The 21,062-nt window shown below is 43.3% G+C and overlaps 1 protein-coding gene across 6 annotated transcripts in view; it reads left to right on the forward strand.

Moving 5' to 3' along the window:
* LOC147702888 (uncharacterized) overlaps positions 1–21,062 on the forward strand; it is a 353,529-nt gene that overhangs the window by 325,277 nt on the left and 7,190 nt on the right. For all 6 annotated transcript variants that reach the window (XM_086931471.1, XM_086931472.1, XM_086931470.1 and 3 more), the window contains one exon: positions 15,702–15,740. In XM_086931471.1, the coding sequence (XP_086787597.1) occupies positions 15,702–15,740 (39 nt within the window). The remainder of the gene's footprint in view (positions 1–15,701; positions 15,741–21,062) is intronic.

The following is a 21,062-nucleotide window of genomic DNA, read 5'->3' on the forward strand; positions in this document are numbered from 1 at the left end:
CGTTGTGGCGCAGAAAAGTTTCATAGTAGAAAACTGACAGCGCACAGGGAGGGACTTATATGGCTCCACTGACGTCATATCTGTGGACGACATCAGGGCGGAGCCAAGCAACGCCGTCTCCCGGTGCGCAGAGGTACTGCTGAAAAATCTCCGGATCCAGTCTGGTGCCTGGAGGATATTCTAGGTTAAGGAATCTGCGGCTAGAATGTGTCTCTACCAGATACATCGTTACCGAAGTTAAGTAACTTGTTCTTCACACCATCACCCTTCACACAAACCAATTGAATTCGTAGTGTGTTGCTCTTTCACATGAAAGAGATAGGATGTTTGCTGGCCTGAATAGTCTATAGTGCACACTCGCACATGGTACAAGTATTTGTAATCGAGAATAGTACGCTAGTAATAATATCGCGCTGTTGACCTGTGCAATCCTAATCTTTATATGTTATATAAATAGGTTATACATTTTTGGACATTTTGTACAAAATCCTGATGCCAGTCCTGATAAAATCAGAAAATACCAGTAGAGATATTTAAACAAAAAAAAAAAGGAATAGTCTATAGTGCACAATTAAACCCAAGACTTGTAAAAAGGTATTAGAGTTAAATTAAGGTAAATCAGAATTAAAGATGCTCTACCTCAGAATGTTTATAAAAATGTAGATATTCTTTCTTTCCCAAATTAACCAAAAAATTCAAAAATAAACATATTGCCTTAAATATATCTTCTCTGCTTATCACAATTGATTTAGAAAACCATCAGAAAACAGAATATACAGGTTTCAATTTTGTTGTTTAAACTGCAGCTCTAGTTGTGCTCTGTGACCCACCTTTCCTGTAGGCTGCTGGGTCTGGCAGCAAGCATTGTGACATCCGTACTCAAGTGTATTAACTTATTACATGTGAGCAGCTATGTCATTCTTTACTACACGTGACTAGAGGCATCACTAGTCGCCTTTAATAAGGGAATTCGAGACTTGCTTCTACAGGGATTGCAGGCTCCCATTAATTATATTGCTATAAAGAATTGAATTCTAGGGTTGCCAATTATAGAAGCAAACCAGTCTAGTGTGAATTAGATAAGCAGGCGGAAAAGGTTGCCAAAGATTTGAAGTTTTCAGAGGCATAAATATAAATCTCTTTATCAGCTGACTGTGCAGACCAGTTTGTTGTATTTCTTCTCTCCCCCACCCGACTTGCCGGGAACAGGTTGTCCTGGTGGTTCCAGTCGCTATAGAAGTATATGAGTAGCTAGTATGGGTTGGTGAGTACATGCGTGAAAGCACCCAAAAGAAAGGAAATGTATTGAAAAGTGCTGGTTACAGTCTCCAGCCTCTGAGTTAAGGACAGAATAGTGGATGATCACTAAACAAAAGAGGACAAAGTTCACAGTACTCAACTTACGCTAAGATGAGGCTCCTTCCTCCGGTTACCTCTCCTTTAGTCTTCGTCTCTCTTGGCAAGGGAGCCCGACGACCCCAGAACAGAAACAGAAAACACCATGGTCAGTCCTTTGTCTGTGTGGCTAATACAATAGTGATGTCCCTCCACCTAGGTAGGCTATCACCACTGTGTGAGGGAAACGAGGAGGGTTAAAGGAGAAGTCCTATTCTGTGCCTCTTTTACTCATGCAGGGTCCCCTTTAACCCTCTCCCCGCCAACCTCCTCCAGTACTTTACAAAAGGCACTTGCCTTGAGCCACGGTCCTCCTGGAATGCAGCACGGGGTATCGCCGCATCCTGTCACTCTTAGGGACGTCCGGATACACTGGCAGTTGTTGTTGGGGAAGGCGAGACGTCGGAAGCGCCGGAGGGACTCGGCAGCAGTTACTCACACCTAGGAGTTTCCGTGACGGCTCGTGATCTTTGACACGCCGTCTTCTGATGCTCAACGGTACGATTACCATTCTCGAGCATAAGGTCCTCATATGAAAAATGGAGGATTATGAATAGAGAACCAACCATTTGCCCTGACGAAATTGCCAATGACAAGGCAATGAAACATGTCGGTCCAGTTACGAAATAAATGGTAACAACATAACCATTTTTTAAAGGTGATGTTTGGCAGCACCAGAATAAAATCGATTCAGCCAGCCAAACCTCACATTTTTATATCTGTTGGTTGTTGGGTGTAGGTATACACTATTCTTTTGAGCACTTTTTTCTGTCCTACCAGGCAGTGTATTTGTACACTCCTTGTCTGTTTCTTTCTCTATTCTGTCCTGTGCATATTCTTTCTGCACTTGTTTCATCCTCCCAGCAAGGAAAGTAACCGATGATGAGAAGTTGGTATACCGGTGATTTATCAAACCGGGAACCCCCTCGGGTGTTACGTCTGTGAGGCACTTTCCTTGCTTTCTCACATTTTTTCTTTCTGTGGGTGATCCTGTACACTTCTACATTGTTATATCTTAAGGCATGTCCGGACCTGTAACACAGCACTGGTTAAATTTAACTTTTTCTTGGTGAGCCAATATGAGGTGTGGCCCCATTGGTTACAGAGTTTGAGATTCAAACCATGCAGGCTGAATAGGGCTTGTTGTTTCATAGTTGTTGTTGGGGAACCTTCCCTCTTCTGGTCGAGTTCTGACCTCCAGTCTCCCCGATGTCTCAGTGGGGTCAGTTTCCTCTGGTTGTCCTCGCTCTCCGCCCTGTACTGCTCCCGCGACTGGACCTTCTTCGCAGCATTCCTCTCTCCATTCCTCATGTTCCTCCGTCTTCTTCCCTCTATGGAACACACTGGCCAACTCCTCCGGCATTCTTTTCAGCTTCTCATCCGTTTTCCTCGGTGACATCATCAGCGGGTCAAAAAACGTGTCTCGATCGCCGACCTCCTCCGCTGGCGTCTGAAAGCTGGGCGCCTTCTTGAAATTCCCAGACACCGCGGCTGCTGACTGCTTCTTACGACATTGCCTCTCTTCCGGGGATGGACGATCGGGCCATTCCGAGACAGGAACGCGAGAGATAGTCCACATTTCCCTGCAGTGTCTCTGGGTAAATGGATAGTCTGAAAGGAAAGGAGCTGTAAGGCTAAGAACCATTGAAGTATTTTGGCATTGGTATCCTTGTGTGTAGCTAACCAAGTAAGAGGAGCATGATATGTTAACAGAAAGAAGTGACATCCCAACAAGTAATACTGTAATGATTCCATGGCCCATTTTATGGCAGGCATTCTTTTTCCATCGTGGCATTATGGTTTTCCTGCTCAGGAACAATACAGGACGTAATAGACCTTGGGAATCTGGCTGTGACAAGACAGCTTCCAGTCCTCTGTCAGAGGCCTCTGTTTGTAACACAAACGACTTTCTGAAGTCTGGACAGGTCACAACAGGGGCATTACATAGTAAGTGTTTTAGAGAACGAAAAATGTCCTCCTGGGCCGTACCCCAGTCTATCCTTGCCCTACCGTGTTTGGCTAAGCAAATCCATCAGGGAACTAGGTACTTCAGAAAATTGAGGGATGAACCTACAATAATACCCTACTAATCCAAGAAAAGCACGTACATCTTTTGGGTTAGTGGGTTAGGGAATGTTTTGAATGGCCTCTAGTTTAATATGTTGTGGTTGGATGGTTCCTTCGCTTATGGTGTAACCCAGGTATTTTATCTGATGTGTGCCAAGGGTGGTTTTCTTCGGGTTCAAGGAAAGGCCTGCTTGTGGCAACATATTAAAAATGCTTCTAAGGTGATCTAAGTGACTTTCCCAGTTCGGACTATAAACCACTATATCATCTAAGTAGGCTACCGCATATTTTTGGTGGGCTCGTAATATGACGTCCTTAAGTCGTTGAAAGGTTGCCAGGGCTCCGTGGAGGACGAAGCGCATTACCTTGAAATGATATAACCCAGATGGTGTAGAAAAGGCAGTTTTTTTCTCTGGTTAACCGAGTCAATGGGATTTGCCAATAGCCTTTGGTTAAATCAAATGTAGACATAACCTTGGCTTCGCCTAGCCTTTCTGTCAGTTCGTCCACGCGAGGCAAGGGGTAGTTGTCAAACTTTGAGTGGGCATTTACCTGGTGAAAATCTAGGCAAAAACAAAGACTCCCATCCAGTTTAGGTATCAACACAATTGGAGAACGCCAGTTGCTTTGAGATGGGTCAATTATGTCCGCTTTAAGCATGGCTTTTATCTCTCGTTCTACCGCTGCCTGTCTAGCTTCTGGTATTCTTTATGGTTTCAGATTCACTACCTGTCCTTCCTGAGTGATAATATCGTGGGCTACTAAGGATGTACACCCTGGTTTGCCTGAACTTAGCCCTGGGTATTGATCCAATAGCTGCCCCTATAACTTTTGCTGATTAAGGGAGAGTTTAGCTCCCATCTGGGGGTCGTTCTTTCCTACCCTCTCCCTCCAGTACTACAGTGACATTCAGATTTTGATTAAGGGTTACCTGGCATATCATATTAGTCCAGGGGCAGAGTCCGCACCAGACGCGGAGACCGTTCCAAATGCGGCTCGGGAACAACGAGTCCCTTCCCCTGATGAAGTTGGAATCTCCTTTAAATAAGGAAATTAGAACAACTTAGAACCAGTTTGTTGAGAAAAACACTATTGATTACTACAGAAGTAGTGTAAGTAAATAAATGAAACATGTGTTTTGTTTGTTTGTCCTGACGAAAGCTCCGTGGACCCGGCTGGGCACAGAAGGAGCAGAAACATGTCGACGTTGCTGATGATTAAAGTATAACGAGATCAAGTACACGATCCCAAGTTATACCCATAAATTTTAATTACAAAATCTCACCTTTTTATAGTAAAGTCTTGTAGGTGTTTTTTTGTATTTTAATAAATCGCCTTCACACACTCCTATTTTTCACGGGGGTTCTCCAATTCTCTGGACACTGCTACACGAACCAGAGGTCACCTCAGGATGAGGTAGGCATACAGCACTTTTGGACACCCAATGACTATGCCATAACGCGTATGTGGGGCAGAAAACAGATATACACCGCGCAAATAACATAGCGTTAATGAGGGTGATTCAATCTAACCTACGTTCACGTAGTTACAAGTGTCCATTCCCACTCTTGATTACTTGATATCCGTTTTTCTTCATTCTGTTTGTCTGAAGGGGTAGCAGACTCTTCCCACTTTTTAAAGAGGTTGATGTGATAGGTTTGACCCAGTTTATTAGTATGAGGTACAGCTACTCAGTAGGTGACCAGAGTCACCTTCTGTGTAACCACATACATCCCTTGCCAAGTGGCTAACAATTTCTTTTCAGAGGAAGTAAGAAGGATTAGTACTTTATCCCCTATTGCTAGTTCCCTCATTCAGCTAGTCCGGTCATACTGTTTTTTTTTGTTTTGTTTGTACTTTATCCTTGTTCTTGTGGACGGTGTCCCACAATGTGGCTAACTTCTCCTTCTGGGTTTGCATGTACCCCAGGAGGGGTTTCCTTTCATCCTCCTCTACGGGCCATTGTTCGGCGGCCATTTCCAACAGAGCCCGTGGCTTACGCCCAAACAACAGTTTAAAAGGATTACATCCTGTTGACTTTTGTTCATGCGTTCTAATGGCAAAGAGCATGAGAGATAGTTTACGGTCCCAGTCTTGCCCTATGTCCCCAATCAATTTCCTAAGTATGGTTTTGATTGTTCTATTGTACCTCTCTACAAGACCGTCTGTCTGAGGGTGGCACACGGCCGTCCGAATTTGATGCACTCCTAGTAGTTTACAAATTTCCTTCATTACATTAGCCATGAAAGGTGTTCCCTGGTTGGTTAGGATCTCTAAGGGAAAACCTACCCTGGAAAAGAAGGAAATCATAGAGGTATTTCTTCGGGCTATCGAGTGACATAATCTACTAAGACCAGTATATATTGATGTCCCCTGGCAGGCTCTTGCTATAACCTTGGCCAACAAAACATTTCCAATAGATATCTCAGGGTGGGCTCTTGTCCATAATGACCCCCTCCCGCTTGGTTGTGTGCTAACTGCAAGACATGTTCTCTGAATGCTATCAGAACCAACAGCTGTTCAGTCTTATTAACCAGGATCTCCACTAGCTCTATACAACAAACATTTTTTTATAAAGAAGTATGGGCTTAACTTGTCCGAGTTGACTTCCTGTACTTGGCTCCAAGCATTCATTAGGGTGCTGTTGTCTCTCTGGGCAGTTCGGAAGCTCCTGGCGGGAATTTATCCATATTCTGAGGAGAGAGTAAACCTGTGGAAATAGCTTGGCAAGCATACGTGTATCCCTCTTTTCTTTTCTCATTTCGGGTTTTCATTTCCCTGTCTCTAGAACTTGGGAGGGTTTCCCCATAGAATGGCGCCGCCTGTAGCCAATCATCATCAGGGAAGTGTTTTGTCAATTCTGTCAGATGGTCATGAAAGTGAGGTAGGTCAGTGCCTCAGAACTTTATCTGGCAGTTCCGGGACTACTCCTACCTTCCTGATTTAGGGGTATCTGTCTATTTCTATCAATACTGCCGCTAGGGGATAAGACCTAACGTCCCCATGGACACAAGAAACCAACACTGTTAGCACCTCACACAATTTAGCTGACGGAATCAGTTCTTTTGAAATCACTATATGGTGACACCCAGTGTCTAGCAGGGCGTCGATGGGTCTGCTATTGATCCTAGTGGCTTTCTTGTACCTCGGTCTGGGTATTCCGGTGACTAAAACCCTTCCCCAAGACCAATCCACCTCCATGGGCTCAGAACTATCTATGTGTAAGGGACAATTTCAAGCTATGTGTCCCCCTTTTGCACAACTAAAGCATTGTAGTCCCATGTGGATTGGAGAAGGTTTTGTAACAGGCTTTTTTGGGGGCCTAGGGCTGGGAAAGGGTAGTTTATCACCCCCTTATATTTGGGTTATGGGAGTAGGTTTAGGGAAAAGGATGGGCGCTCTTCCTGTTTGTGCTTTGAGGTCTGGGGATCTATGATAAGCACATGCTAACTCTATTGCGGATTGTGTTGTTCGACCAGGATGTTGTTTGACCCAAGCTCTGGTGTTACTTGGTAGGGCCTCCAGCTATTGTTCTAAGTAAACTTTTTCTGTCACGTCTTTAACCGAGTATGAATGGGGCTGAAGCTAGCAATTCCCCAAATCCCTGATTCGGTAAAAGAGAGGCCGCAGGTTGTTCCCTGTTCCCAATTTGTCTGTGCGAAAGCGTGTTCCATAATAATCGTGGTCAAACCCCAGTTTTTCTAAAATGGCCTTCTTTATGACCTGATAGGGAGTAAATCCGGCACGGTTAGAGGCTTAATAGGGTGCTTGTGAATCTACAGATAATAATGGGGCTGCGTACTGACCCCATCTCTCTGGAGGCCAAGTAGCGGTGCTAGCTACCCTCTCAAAGTTCGTAAAGAAATAGTCTGGGTCGTCCCCCTCCTAGAATTTCGGAAGGACACTTCCAGGGACATTTGGATGCACTCTAGCTGGAAATTGCATCTTTGGAGCATATGGCTGCTTGAAAGGATCCCCTTACTTTCTGTGCATTCTGGGTCTGCTGTTCCAAAACCAATTGTATATGTCTCTGCCCTTCAGCTTGTTGATCTATCATGTCTTGTATGGTCACGAGTTGCGTCATCTTCGAGCCTCAGATGACAATATCCCACTCCTGACACCACTGTTGTATTCCTTTTCCCCTGCCCTTGCTGGTAACAGGTTGTTCCGGTGGTTGCAGTCTCCACAGAAGTATACGAGTAGCCAGTATGGGTTGGTGAGTAGATGCGTGGAAGCACCCAAAAGAAAGGAAATTGATTGAAAAATGCTGGTTACAGTCTCCAGCCATTGAGTTAAGGACAGAATACTGGATGATCACTAAACATAAGAAGACAAAGTCCATGGTACTCCACTTTCGCTAAGATGGGGCTCCCTCCTCCGGTTAACTTGGCAAGGGACCCCGACGTCACCAAAACAGAAACAGAAAACACCATGGGTCAGTTTGTCTTTGTGGCTAATACAATAGTGCTGTCCCTCCACCTAGGTAGGCTATCATCGCTGTGTGAGGGAAACCGGTGAGGGAGAATGGAGAAGTCCTAGGTTGTGCCCCTTTTACTCATGAAGGATCCCCTTTAACCCTCTCCCCGCCAACCTCCTCCAGTACTGTACAAAAGGCAATTGCCTGGAGCCACAGTCCTCCTGGACCACAGCACGGGGTATTGTGGCCTCCTGTCTCTCTTGGGGACATTCGGATACACGGGCAGTTGTTGTTTGGGAACCTTCCCTCTTCTGGTCAAGCCCTCCGACCTCCAGTCTCCTCGATGCCTCGGTAGGGTCGGTTTCCTCCGGTTGTCCTCGCTCTACGCCCTGCGCTGCTCCCGCGGCTGGTCGTTCTTCGTGGCGTTCCTCTTTCCCTTCCTTGTGGTCCTCCGCCTTCGTCCCTCTATGGAACACACCAACCAGCTCCTCCGGCGTTCTTTTCAGCTCCTCGTCCACTTGCCTGGTGACATCATCAGCAGGTCGACAAACGTGTCTCAACCGCCGACCTCCTCTGCTGGCTTCTGAATGTCGGGCGCTATCTTGAAATTCCCAGACACCGCAACTGCAGACTGCTCCATACCACACAGTTATTCTTTTAATAACGGGCCATTACACATTATGATTTCGTTCCTATGTTCACAACGAATTCCCAGGAACAGAAGAAGCCTTCTCTTGCTTCAGATTAGATTTTGAAATTAATAATTTTTCGTATCTGTAGCCAATGTAACATCTTAAGCAAGGGAAGGGATGATGTTCTAGGGGGGACATCGGCCACCATGCGAGCCGCAGTGTTTTGGACTACATGTAATCTTTTTATCTCCTTTTCATTGGCTGAGATCAACAGCGCATTACAGTAGTCTAAGCGACTTAAAATTAATGCCTGGATCAAGGTTTTTTTAGAAGACCGAGGTAAGAAAGGAAAAACTCTTCTGAGCATGCTGAGTTTGTGGAAGCAGGCTCAGATGGTAGCGGAGACATGTCCTCTCAAGGTGAGTTTTTGGTCCAATCAGACTCCAAGGTTTTTCACCACTGATTTAGGGCAAGGGGTGGGGCCCAGTTCCTCTGGACACTAAGTAGGAGACCATACCAAGGTGGCCTCGCCAAAAAGCATTATCTCGGACTTGGTGGCGTTTAGTTGGAGAAAGTTATTTTTCATCCATTCCGCTATAGATTTCATTCCTTCGCAAAAGATGGCTTGTCAATTAGGGTTGGATTTGTCAAGTGGAAGGAGTAGCTGGGCATCATCCACATAAGATATGGGGACAAAACCCAGTTTTCTCAACAGTCTTGCCAGGGGAGCAACGTAAACATTGAACAAGGTAGGCCTCAGGCAGGAGCCCTGAGGTACTCCCTTGGTGACTTCAGAGATCTTGGAGTGGTAGGAGCCTAGGTTCACTGTCTGAGTTCTATCAGATAGGAAGTTGGTTAGCCATTTCAGAGCTAGTCCTGTGACGCCTATGTCGCTTAGTCTTCTTAGTAAGACTTGGTGAGATATAGTGTTGAATGCTGCGGAAAGCTCAAGCAACACCAAGAGCACCGCCTGACCCTTATCCAACAGCACCCTGATGTTGTCAGTAACTGCTACTAGGGATGACTCTTTGCTGTATCTGGGGCGAAATCTGGATTATGAGGGATCTAAACTGTTGGTGGAGTCAATGTAGTTGGAGAGATGTATATAGATATGTTTTTCTAGGATTTTGGAGTGAAGGGGAAGTAGTGAAATTGGACGATAATTAGTTATGTCTTCCGTTGGAGTTTTAAGATTTTTTTAATGGGAAGAATCTGAGCAGCTTTCCAGACCGGAGGGAGAGCACCTTCCGTCTGGGAGCTGTTAAGAATATTGCAAATGGGGTTAGCGAGTTGTGTAGCCAGGGTGGCAGTCAGTTTAGCAGGAATTAGGTCTAGAGGGGACCCTGACTTGGTGTTTTTTAAGTACACTTCAGTGTCTTCTATTGTAAGTAGTGGGAAATTTCCTAGTGTACCGGTGGTTGATGGGGTGTGTTGGAGCTCAATATCCGATTATTAGGGGTCATTAGGATGGAGGATTTTCCGCATCCTCCGGGCCGGCGGAAGCCACCGCCGGCCCGGAGGATGCGGAAAATCCTCTGCGGACCCACCAGGACCCACCACCACATTAGGATGGCTGGTGGGTCATGGTTTAGGTCCGCAGCTTTTCCGCCGCGGCTGGTTTACAACCGCGGCGGAAAAGCACTAAAATGGTGAAGGTGTCTCTTAGACACCGTCAGCCAGATTAGGATGTGCTTGGGAACATGCTTTTCCGCGGCGGCTTTTCCGCCGTGGAAAAGCATGTGTAACTGCACTGCAGGGGCCCGTTGCGGGCCCCCTAGGTGTAGTGGGGGGTGGGGGGTGCACATGGGGGGTACCTATGGTACCCCCCTGCATTTGCGTGCACAATGCAGCAGGCACCGCGCGGTGCCTGCCGCTTTGTGCACGCAAATGCTGTGCATGCATTTTTAACATTGCTGCGGGTGCAGCTTGAAGCTCCACCCGCAGCAATGTTAAAAATAGAGGATGTGACCGCCACCCTGGCGGTCACATCCTAATCTGCATAGAGGGAACGCCGCAGCCCATGCGGACGTTCCCTCATGCTCTGGGGTCGCGGACGGACTCAAGTCCGTCCGCGATCCTAATGACCCCCTTAGTTTGGAGATATGTGGTGGAAGTGATTTTGTTATAGATTATATCTATTTTCTCTGTGAAGTGACTAGCAATGCTGTCGCACAGTGTTTGGGATGGTGCAAAAATCGTGTTGCAGGCTAAAGGACTGGTAAAGGTTTTTAAAATCTGATAAAGGCATTTCTGAGAGCTTCCAGCTTGTAGGAGGGTGGCTGTGATATGGGTTTTCCCTGCATTCTTTAGATTACGATGGTACTGGTTGAAAGCCTCTTTGTAATTTTCTTTATCTGCAGGGTTTTGATCGGCGCCAAAGGCCTTCAAGTCGTTTACATAAGCTTTCTTCTAGTCGCAGCGGGCTGAGTACCATAATGCCTGGGGACATTTTACAGAAATAGGGCATTGTTTCAGGGGCGCTAAGTTATCTAAAGTAGCCAGTAGGCTAGTGTTGAAAGAGGCAAGGCGTTTCTCCACTTTATCTGAATCCTCGTGATGAGGTGGGCAGAATGTATCTGAGAAATGTTCTGATGTACTCAAATTCCACTTCTGTAGCTTTTATTTAAGAAATGTATAGGGCTAGGGGGAGCCTTGTGGTTGTTAAACGGAATTCAACCATCGAATGGTCAGACCAAGTCAGAGGCATAGTGGCAATGTAAGATAAATCAGGCGAGTTAGTTAAGATGATGTCTAACGTATGTCCTGCCTGGTGGCTAGGATCTTTCCTTATAGCCCGATGGTTGAGAGAAGCCAGTTCAGTGAGAAAAGCTTAATACTTGTAGGATTTCACTATGTAGGTTAAAGTCTCCAAGAAGCAGGAAATTTCTGGATGAAATGACGTGTGAAGCAATAAATTCAATAAGCTGTGAGGTGGTATTGGTTAGAGGTCCTGGTGGGCGATAGACTATGGCTCCTTTCCAGTTGAGGTTATGATGCAGGTTCAAGCTAAAGACCATTATTTCTAACTGGTCGTTGCTCACTTGGACAAGGATGCAGAAAGTCACTGAATTTTTGTAAACTAAAACTAATTCTTCTCCCAGTCCTATGTAGTCTGTCAAGTTTTAAGATTTGATAGTTATCGGGGAGCGCCACTGCTATGTCAGGGTTAGAGTGAGGTTTAATCCAGGTCTCTGTAAGAAATCCAATGAGGGTGTTATTGGAGGACAGTAGGTCCCATATATTAGTGGCATGTTTGGGCAGTGGCCTTACATTGGCCAGAAAACAGTTCCAATTATGTTCGGAATCTGTTCTGGCAAGGTGCCAAAATTCTGTACAACGAGGGCTCAGCTTGGACTTGGTATTGGCTTCACTGGAGTGGGCAGGAGCGCTTTGAAATCTACAGTTGCTACAGGAAAACGGTCCCTCTACTTCAGTAGGGGTGGGGCAAGCATAGGTTGTTATAACTGAGTTAGTGTTCGCATTCCTGATTGCAACCAGCTCCTCACTAGTATAGGTATAGGAGTCCCGCAGCAGTTATACATTTTGTTCTAGATATGATGTTCTCATCACCATAATTGGGATGTAGATATCCCAAAATTGTTTACAGACTCATTCTTTCTGAAAAGTGCGCAACTACGCACCTTCAATGTTTCAAGGACACTCTGAATTTCTGTGGATGGATCTAGAAGGTTTGGAGCTTTTGATTCTAATTTTGTGACAATTTTGTCCTCTGGAAATAGTTATTGGTAACAGTTCATCACATTTATGGTGTACAAACAGGCTGGCCTCAATCCTCTTGTGAGTGTGAAGAATCTACACACAAGGTTTACAGTGGGTATACTTGCTAGATCTCTGTAATGCCACTACTGGGCCTTAAAATGTGAATGCATTAAAGCTACTGTGGCTACTAAGCTAGGAATGTGTATAAGCACACAAGGGACACCCTACTCACATGGAACCTGGGTAAATATAGTTTAGCAGGGAAAAATGGTTCCTGTGGACTATCAACAAGTAATAAACAATAATAAACCGCACAAAATTTGTGATATGTTTTTTCTCTTTCTAACATCTCTTTGCCTTCAACAATTGGGATTGTGGTTTTATTATTGTTTATTACTTGTTGATTGTCCACAGGAACCATTGTTCCCTGCTGTAATAAGCAAGGAAAGCATAAAATGCTCTGCCTGGTCCATAAATCTGTCTTGGGTCCCTGTGCCTCAATACCTTGCCAATTCATTCCAGATCTACCAAAGAAGGCAGGCTTCAGAAAACCTACTGAGTATCTACCAGACAACATATATGTCATTTGGAGCAGGTCTCCACATTTCAATCCTTCTCTCTTTGAAACTTAATCTGACTCCAATTTAATACTAAATTCAGATTGAATACAGTTTTAGGTGCACTCAACATTCTGTATTCCAAATTTGGCATATCTTGCTGTCTTCCTCCTCCCTTTCCAGTTCCCACTCTGTTCCCAATATCCTAAAGTAGCCTTGCAGTACTGTAGGTGCTGAAGAAATTACAACATATAAATAGATGGGCTTTCTAATGGGGGGCCATCTTCCACAGAATCTGGTTCTCAGGTTCTACAGTGAATATATGTTAAATTGTTGAATTCTGTTAATGTTATAGTAAGAGTAATTCATGGGCGGTGCAAACACTGGCCTCCTTTTTAAAACCTATTTGTGCATCTAAGCAAGACCTACATGAGGGAATAGTTCAATTTACAAGTCACTATTCAGGAAAGTAGATTTTTCAGGTTTTTAACAGGTAAACGGCTTTTTTTGTTATAATAGATTAATTAAAATAATTAGAATCACATAACACATTCCAATTAAAAAATATTTAGAAACATACTAAACTTCCAGCAATTCTAAAATAGATAACATGGAAAGTATTTGAAAAATCACGTTTAAGTCGATAAAAAGAATGTAAAATAGAGTATTACCCTTCAGTTTTCCCAAAGAAACCAAAGAAAGGCAGTGATTCAAAGTACAATGTTAATCAAAATGGCATAAGGTTACTTTATTTATTATAATTATTCAGCCACATCAGCATCAACTATACGATAGCATATTGGTTATTTTACCAGCAACCAACCATTTTCATAACCTTTGCACCTAAACAAAATAGAACGACTTCCAAGGAGGAGGCAATCCCAGCCATTTTCATAATCTGATTGAACCAATGGCTGTGTGAATGTTGGCATAAACATGGTGAAGTGACTAAATTCTGGATCTACGAAATCGGCACGCATTCCTGATACACATTGCACTTGTAAATGTATGTGCTTACATAAAGGTTTCTCTATAAGTAGGTGTTCCAGGGCAGTGATGCCATGGACGTTTATGCACATTGTATGTGTAAAATCCCTTGGTTGAGATGGGTAAAAGTCACCCTGAGTGAGATGGGGATGAGCAGATTGTGGGTAAATCCTGCTGATAACCCCTTCCCTCCAAAGGAGGAATATAAGGCAGCGTATTGGAACATGATCAAAACAAAGCGTTTTTCTGCCTTAACAAGGCCATCATTAACCCCTTGCGTGCTCCCGTCGGCTGTTGGCCGACGGGAGCACTACCTCCCTAGTGCTGCCGTTGGCCAACGGCCGACGGAGCCCCGCCCACCCAATATAACACCCGCACCGCGGCGGAAAAAACGCAGCGGTTAAGGCGTTAACAAGGGATTTTTTAGAGCACAAGCATGAATTGGAGTATGAAGGCTATTGGGATCGTATTACTACTATTAAAGTTAGGAAACTCGACCATCAATTAAGAGTGGGTTCACTCCCTATTAATTCGTTTGTTAGTAAATGGCACGCCCTGAACCACAGTAAATGCCCCTTCTACCCAACACAGAATAAATCCTTGGCACATATTTTATTTGCTTGTCTAGTTTAAAAAATTCCTAGGCACAGATGGCTCAAACCTATTTGCTCAAATTTGGGCACTAGGTCAAGCAACGAAGCACTAAGAATCCTAAAAACAGATACTAATGAACCCATAATGATTGCCGTTGCCAAATTTTATAGTTGGATGTGGGTCATACGTGCAAAGGAGAGGAGGAAATGATAATTAGTTCCTCGTATTTTATGACGAGGGAGAAGTGCATTGTGTACTGTGTTGTATTATTAGTGCACCTACCTAATTATTTCTCAAATAGAAGCTGTGATTATTAGTATTGACCATGAAGGCAGCATTGCCAGAGATTTTATTAGTTTTAATTATTTATTATATATTTATGTATCTCATCATTGTGGATCTACTCGCCTCCCTTCTACCACCACTTTAATGCTCAAATTTCTTAAAACCTATGAAAATGAAATGGATTATTATGTTTTAAATGTAATCGTCTTTTATGATTTTTAATATAAATAAAGACATATTGGCTTGACATAAGGTTAATTTATTTATTATAATTAATCAGCCACATCAGCATCAACTATCCACTAGCGTATTGTTGTTTTTTACCAGCAACCAACCATTTTCATAACCTTTGCACCTAAACAAAATAGAGCTACTCCCTAGCAGGAGGCAATCCCAGCCATTTTCATCATCTGATTGAACCAATGGCTGTGTGGATGTTGGCATAAACGTGGTGAAGTGACTAAATTCTGAATCTACGAAATCGGCACGCATTCCTGATACCCATTGCCATTGTAAATGTTTGGCTTACATAAAGGTTTCTCTGTAAGTAGGAGTTCCAGGGCAGCGATACCATGGACGTTTATGCACACATATTTTTGAGTATTCACAAAACATTTTCTGACTCTTTCCACCGTGCAACTGATCAAATATTTAATCCTGTCAAGGGTGAAAGGCATTACCAATGTTATCCCTTTAACAGCTCTTTATTGGCATTCCCTTAAGGTAAACCTTATTTATATTTCATTCAATATATGTTAAGCGTAATGCTGATTCAATTATAGGATTTTCATCAAGAGTCTGGAAAAGGAGGAGCAAATGATTAATGAATCATTGAAGTGATTGGTCATTGGTTATGTCTGATGTGTCACTAACTCTGTTTCAAAATAGTTATTTTAAGCATTCAACATTCTAAGTAATCAGAAAATTTACATTGCATGGCCCTTTGACTGGTGTAGTGGTTGTGGTGCAATTGAACATTCTTTCGTATATATTTTATTTGTTGGTCTCTTTTGCAACATTACAACTAAATGTTTGTAAATATTACAGGGACCAGATGGACTTCCGATAGCAGGATGTTGGCATAAGGTATGTATGGGTATTTTGAATTGAGGGAGGGGGCATGTGGCACAGATTCAGACCAAATTAATATTGCCTGAATTGGGAAGATAATCAAACTTACTCAATGTCAGGAATTCATATGATGGCATTTTTCTATGTTAAGCATACGAAGTATGAACCCAGAAGCATACGAACCCAGAATACTAGTGATAGCCATCATCCCACTATTTCTCGTCACAAAAGCCAGATCTCCAAAGGCCTGACCATTCCCAAAACAATTGAATATGCATGCGGACCTTTATGGTACTCACCATTTGTTGGTTTGCCCTTGCCTACCCAGTGTTGGATACTGCTTTTACCATGCAAGTGCTGCACTGCCATTGTGATATGAGGCCTGTTGGTTAATGAAGCACAGTAGTGTATATTTAAAATTTCTACTTTCTATTCATTTAACAAATTCACCCAAAAATACATTGCCAACCTACAAAAACACAAAGAATATGGGAATATATGGGCACTTTCCCAAAAGTTTCTTCACTACTTGCACCTAGATGTGCCGATATGTGCACAGAAAGCTACAAAGGTACATTGTTCCCCTCGTTTTCATTATATTCCCCTGCCCACACTGTCACTCCAGGGAGTGCTCACGTCTGCTCATCCATGTGGCACTTAGAAGTGCTTAAAATATGCTGAATTTGCACGTTATGCACTGCATGCAAAATTGAATGTCCCTTTAGATCAGTGTGTGTGGCAATCTTTCCTTGCATTTCGAGGCAGGGTCCACAGGTTTCTGTGCTGATGTTAACATTCTCCATGGTCAGGAGTAACAAGTCCGTTTCAGTTATGATAGCCCCACAATGGAGGGCTACTTATTGGGGATCTAATTTATGTTTTATCTCATGGTTTCTACAGCAATTAAATAACCTTCCTTGTGCAAATTCAGAATTACGCGTCTTCATGTATAGTATGAATACGTTACTTTTAAACATACTCTCTTGCATCATAGAACTTCTGTAAGATGACCAGAATGGGGGCAATACTTACACATCTTGTTTTTTGCCTGCAAGTTATCTTCCTGAACACTAACATATTATCCACCCATTATGAGCCATTTTGCATCACATTCTTGCTTATGGATACTGGGGGGAACAGGGTAAAGCGAGCTTATGATCTATTGTAATTTACGTGAAAACCGTAACCAATACATCAGTAACACAATTCTTTAGGATGGCTACTTTTGATTGGTTTAACATTTGCAATGTTCTTCTCCAACCTGCTTGTCTTTGTGATGTGCTTGAGGTGACAAAATACTTTATAGTCCCTGCAAGTGATAGTAAAGAAAACAAAAAAACAGAATCGGTGTTTATTTTTACCCTGTGTTTATGGTACATACTAATCAGAATTGAAGAACTGTTTGGGAATTTTAGATTTCCACACTAGACATCTCACATGCTAACACAACTAACAACTTGGAATCAGGTATATTTTTTTTATTAGATTGTTGCAAGATAAAGCAGCAAACCATCAACAGCCCTGGAAATATCTAAGCCCATCAGTTGAGAGTTTAGTAAGGTGAAAGAGCATCATGACTGATGCAAGAAAACTTGCATGCAAAACTCACTGGTGATTGAGAAAGCCAGTCTTTGTTACTTATATACAGTACACAAAAAAAGCGCAGTTATTTGTCATGGGTTCTTACAATCACGGCAGACACACCAATATTAGTTGAAAGAAAATATGCATTCTTTTACTGGCCAGTGCAGTGTTCCTCTTTCAAGAGGGTTGGGGGTAGTCTTTAACTGTGCAGTTGGAGCACAATCTGTTTTTTTCTCTGGTCCCTTGTCTTCTTCAGGTCACCAGCAATGCCAATTCAGGAAGACCTCGGTTCCCTCGGGAGAGAAAGTAAACAAACACTATTCTTTAGGACACTCTCCTATCGTATTGGTAAATGTACTCCGTCACCCAACACTTGTGACCACACACAGAGGAGTCTGGATGCATTTTTCCCCCATTTCCTTACTGCAACAATAGAAAGTAGAACTCCACTTTTAGTACCGGCCTATACTTGCCCCTAGTGCAATTGGTATAGTGAAGTGCTTCCTCGTACCTGGGTGTGCACAGGAACTCTCACTGCTTTGCGCCTCAATCAACCCAGTTCAGAAATTTCAACCACAGCACTTGCCTTAGACTACATTCCTCACCTGGGACCGTGGTAAATGGAACCTCAGCACCTACTTCTTGTAGGCTGCCGGGTGAACGTATGGTTTGAACCTGCCGGTACCCCCCCACCATGGATTCCATTTTCTGATCGAGTTGGGCTCTTGGTCCTCGCATCTTCCCTCCTTTCAAATGGCTACTTCATCTGCTTCTTGTTCTCATTCCCACTTTACCTTTCAAGCAGCTGCTTTGTCTGCTTCTTGTCCTCCTTCTCTTTCTCTCTTCTTGCATGCTGGTCCTTGTCTTTTGTGACCAGGACCCGCAAGTGCTCACCAGCACTCTCCGGGATTCATGTCAGACTGCTAGAACTCTCACTGCTGTTTTCTTGGCTCCCATTGCTGCAGCCATCTAGGAATTTCCATCCTCATACCCTGGCTCCCGATCATGAATCCTCTTTTCCTGGAGTGACCGATTGGGCCAATCCTGGTAGCATGTCAGGAACAGAACTCCACATTCATTGACAAGTTCCCTACTCCGTGTTTGGTCTGGAATCAAAAGGTTGCTTGGCTAAAAATCACCGTAAAATACGGGGATTTGTATTTTTATGTTATGCAAGTCAAAAAAAGGGTGCATAGTCAGTTAAAAGCACTTGATCTCTTGGTTTAAACTCTCTAAGTTTTGTATTCACTTCGTGTCTGGCCTATTGATGCTTTTTCTAGATTCTCTTTGACTTTGTCCCATAATGTAGAAAGGGTGTGTTTTAGGTTCACAGCATAATGTTACAGAATATGTTCATCACCCTCTTATGACTCCCAGTGTTCCACAGCCATATCCAAGAGCGTATGGGATTGTATCCCAAAAACTACTTCAAATGAGGAGAATCCTTTAGACTCTAGGGAAGGACATCGGATAGCAAACAAGATCAGTTGGACCTTCCTATCCCAGTTTTTCCTAGAGTCCTCAGAGGTCTTTTAAAACAAATGTTTAAAAGTTTTATCATGCCGTTCAACAAGTCTATCTGCGGTTAATGGACAGATGTACGTATTTGACTTAATAACGTACATATTTGGGCCATTCGTTTTTATATGAACGTGGGTTACTTGATTAGCGAGAAACTCTTTTGGAATCCTAATCTTGAAAACAATATAATAATTGCTTGGATCACAGTAGTGATCATCATGCTGGTCAGCAGAATTGCTCCATGATACCTTGAAGCATAGATTACTAATACCAACTAATACTGGTGTCCCCAGGCTGAAGGTACTAAAGGCCCCATTAAATCCATGCCCACCTTCTTGAATTATTTTTCAGTTAGCTCATTAAGTTTATCTCCTTATTGATTCCCGTTGAGACACTGTTATATGTTCCCATATTTACCAGGTCTGCACTGGGACTACGGGTGCCTCCTGTAGTTGCTTACACACCTTCTTGAATCAGACGTCAATAATTGGTAAGGGATATAGTGTGGCCCGGGGTAGATGGGGAGCATTATATAGTTGGCAAAGTTCACAAGCAGAACAGAATTTCCCAATGTCCACATAGACTCCTGGTCAATAGACGTTTTGAAGAAGATTAGCCTCAGTGTTTCCTCAGCCCTAGTGGCCACCTCCCATCTGACAATGAGTGAGATGTAATGCCTGCTCTCTAATAGGTTTTGGGACTAGTAATTGTGTAACTTTTCCCCCTTGACTATGTACTATCTGATACAAGAGCCCATTTGTCTCACCAAAAACAGGGTAGCACCTTATCCTCCTCTTTAATATCAACTGATTGCCTCCATGCTTATTCCAGGATGGGGTAGTGTTTTTGAGCTGCTCTAAAGCTACAATAGTGTTCCCATGTTGTATCTGTCAAAACAGGATACATGGCATTAGCTAAACGGCTGGAATACACCTGTCTAGCTAGGTAGTTCTCTGTCCTGATTTTCCTATCTCAGGGGCTGTTACTTGAATCTTACTATTGTGTGAGGGTGCTTCATTCCACCAATTTGCCTAGTCTGTATTCTGAGAATAAGTTTTCAAATTCTGAAAAAAGAAGGGACGATCTGTACCCAAAATAAGGTCTTACATCAAATCGGGAATTACTCCCATCCTCATGATGTCCATAGTCTCATCTGTTTCTAGGTATACTTTAGTGGTAGGATACATTCTCTTACCTCATGAACATAGGCCATACAGATCGACCCCTCCCGCCCCAGTTCTAGCTGATCTGGTTCTATCCTTTTTTTGGTTTATTACAGAAAAATGGTGACTCCAGTAGGGCTGTTTCCTCTCGATGGTTTACTTTCACAATTGTTTTTATAGGAGTCATCAGTGGGCCCAGTACAAAAGTTGTTACCCCTTACATAGCCTATCTTCATATGCTTCGGGTTATTGGGTTTATGAGGGCAATTTCTAGCAATATGATTTCTTTTATTTGTACCTCTTGATATAACATCTGGGATTGGCTGCTTGATAAGCTGGCTGCAGATCTTCAGACAACGGGGTTTTGTATTGTCCCCATCTTTCTGGAGGCCAGGCAGCTATAGCAGTTACCCTTTCGAAGTTTCCCCTGCCTGATATTTTAGTAAAACAGAACAGGGTTATTTAGGATGAACTCAAGTGCTGGCAATAACATCAGTTAGACTCAAAATGGCCATATCCTGTGTGTGTTGTTTAGCAGTAAGTAGGGTGGTTTGGTCTGTGGGGGCTGTCTGTAACTGTTCCATATCCTGTTGGGCTGTCTGCACCTGTTGCTCCACTATCAATTGTAAATGTATCTGTCCTTAGGCTAATTGCTTGATAATATCTTCCACTGACACTCTTTGTGACATGGTAGTGATTGTATAATCTTACTACTGACACCACTGTCATGGGTTCTTACGATGATGGCAGACACATAAATATTAGTTGAAAAAGCTTTTTTATTAATTTACTGGCCAATACAGTTTTCCCCTTTCCAGGAAAAGGGGTGGGGTGGTGGTGGTGGTCTTTAACTTGTATAGTCAGGGAACAATTGGGTTTTTTCTCTGTTCCTTCATCTTTTCCAGGTCACCAGCAAGGCCAATTCAGGAAGACTTCAGTTCCCTTGGTTAGAGAAAATTAACACACACTATTCTTTAGGATACACTTCTATTGTATACACTGTGGTCAATGGGTTGGGTGTTTACACCGTCACCCAACCCATTGACCACACACACAGGAGTCTTGGTGC

Source organism: Lissotriton vulgaris, chromosome 7 (genome assembly GCF_964263255.1).
Source record: "Lissotriton vulgaris chromosome 7, aLisVul1.2, whole genome shotgun sequence".
NCBI lineage: Eukaryota > Metazoa > Chordata > Amphibia > Caudata > Salamandridae > Lissotriton > Lissotriton vulgaris.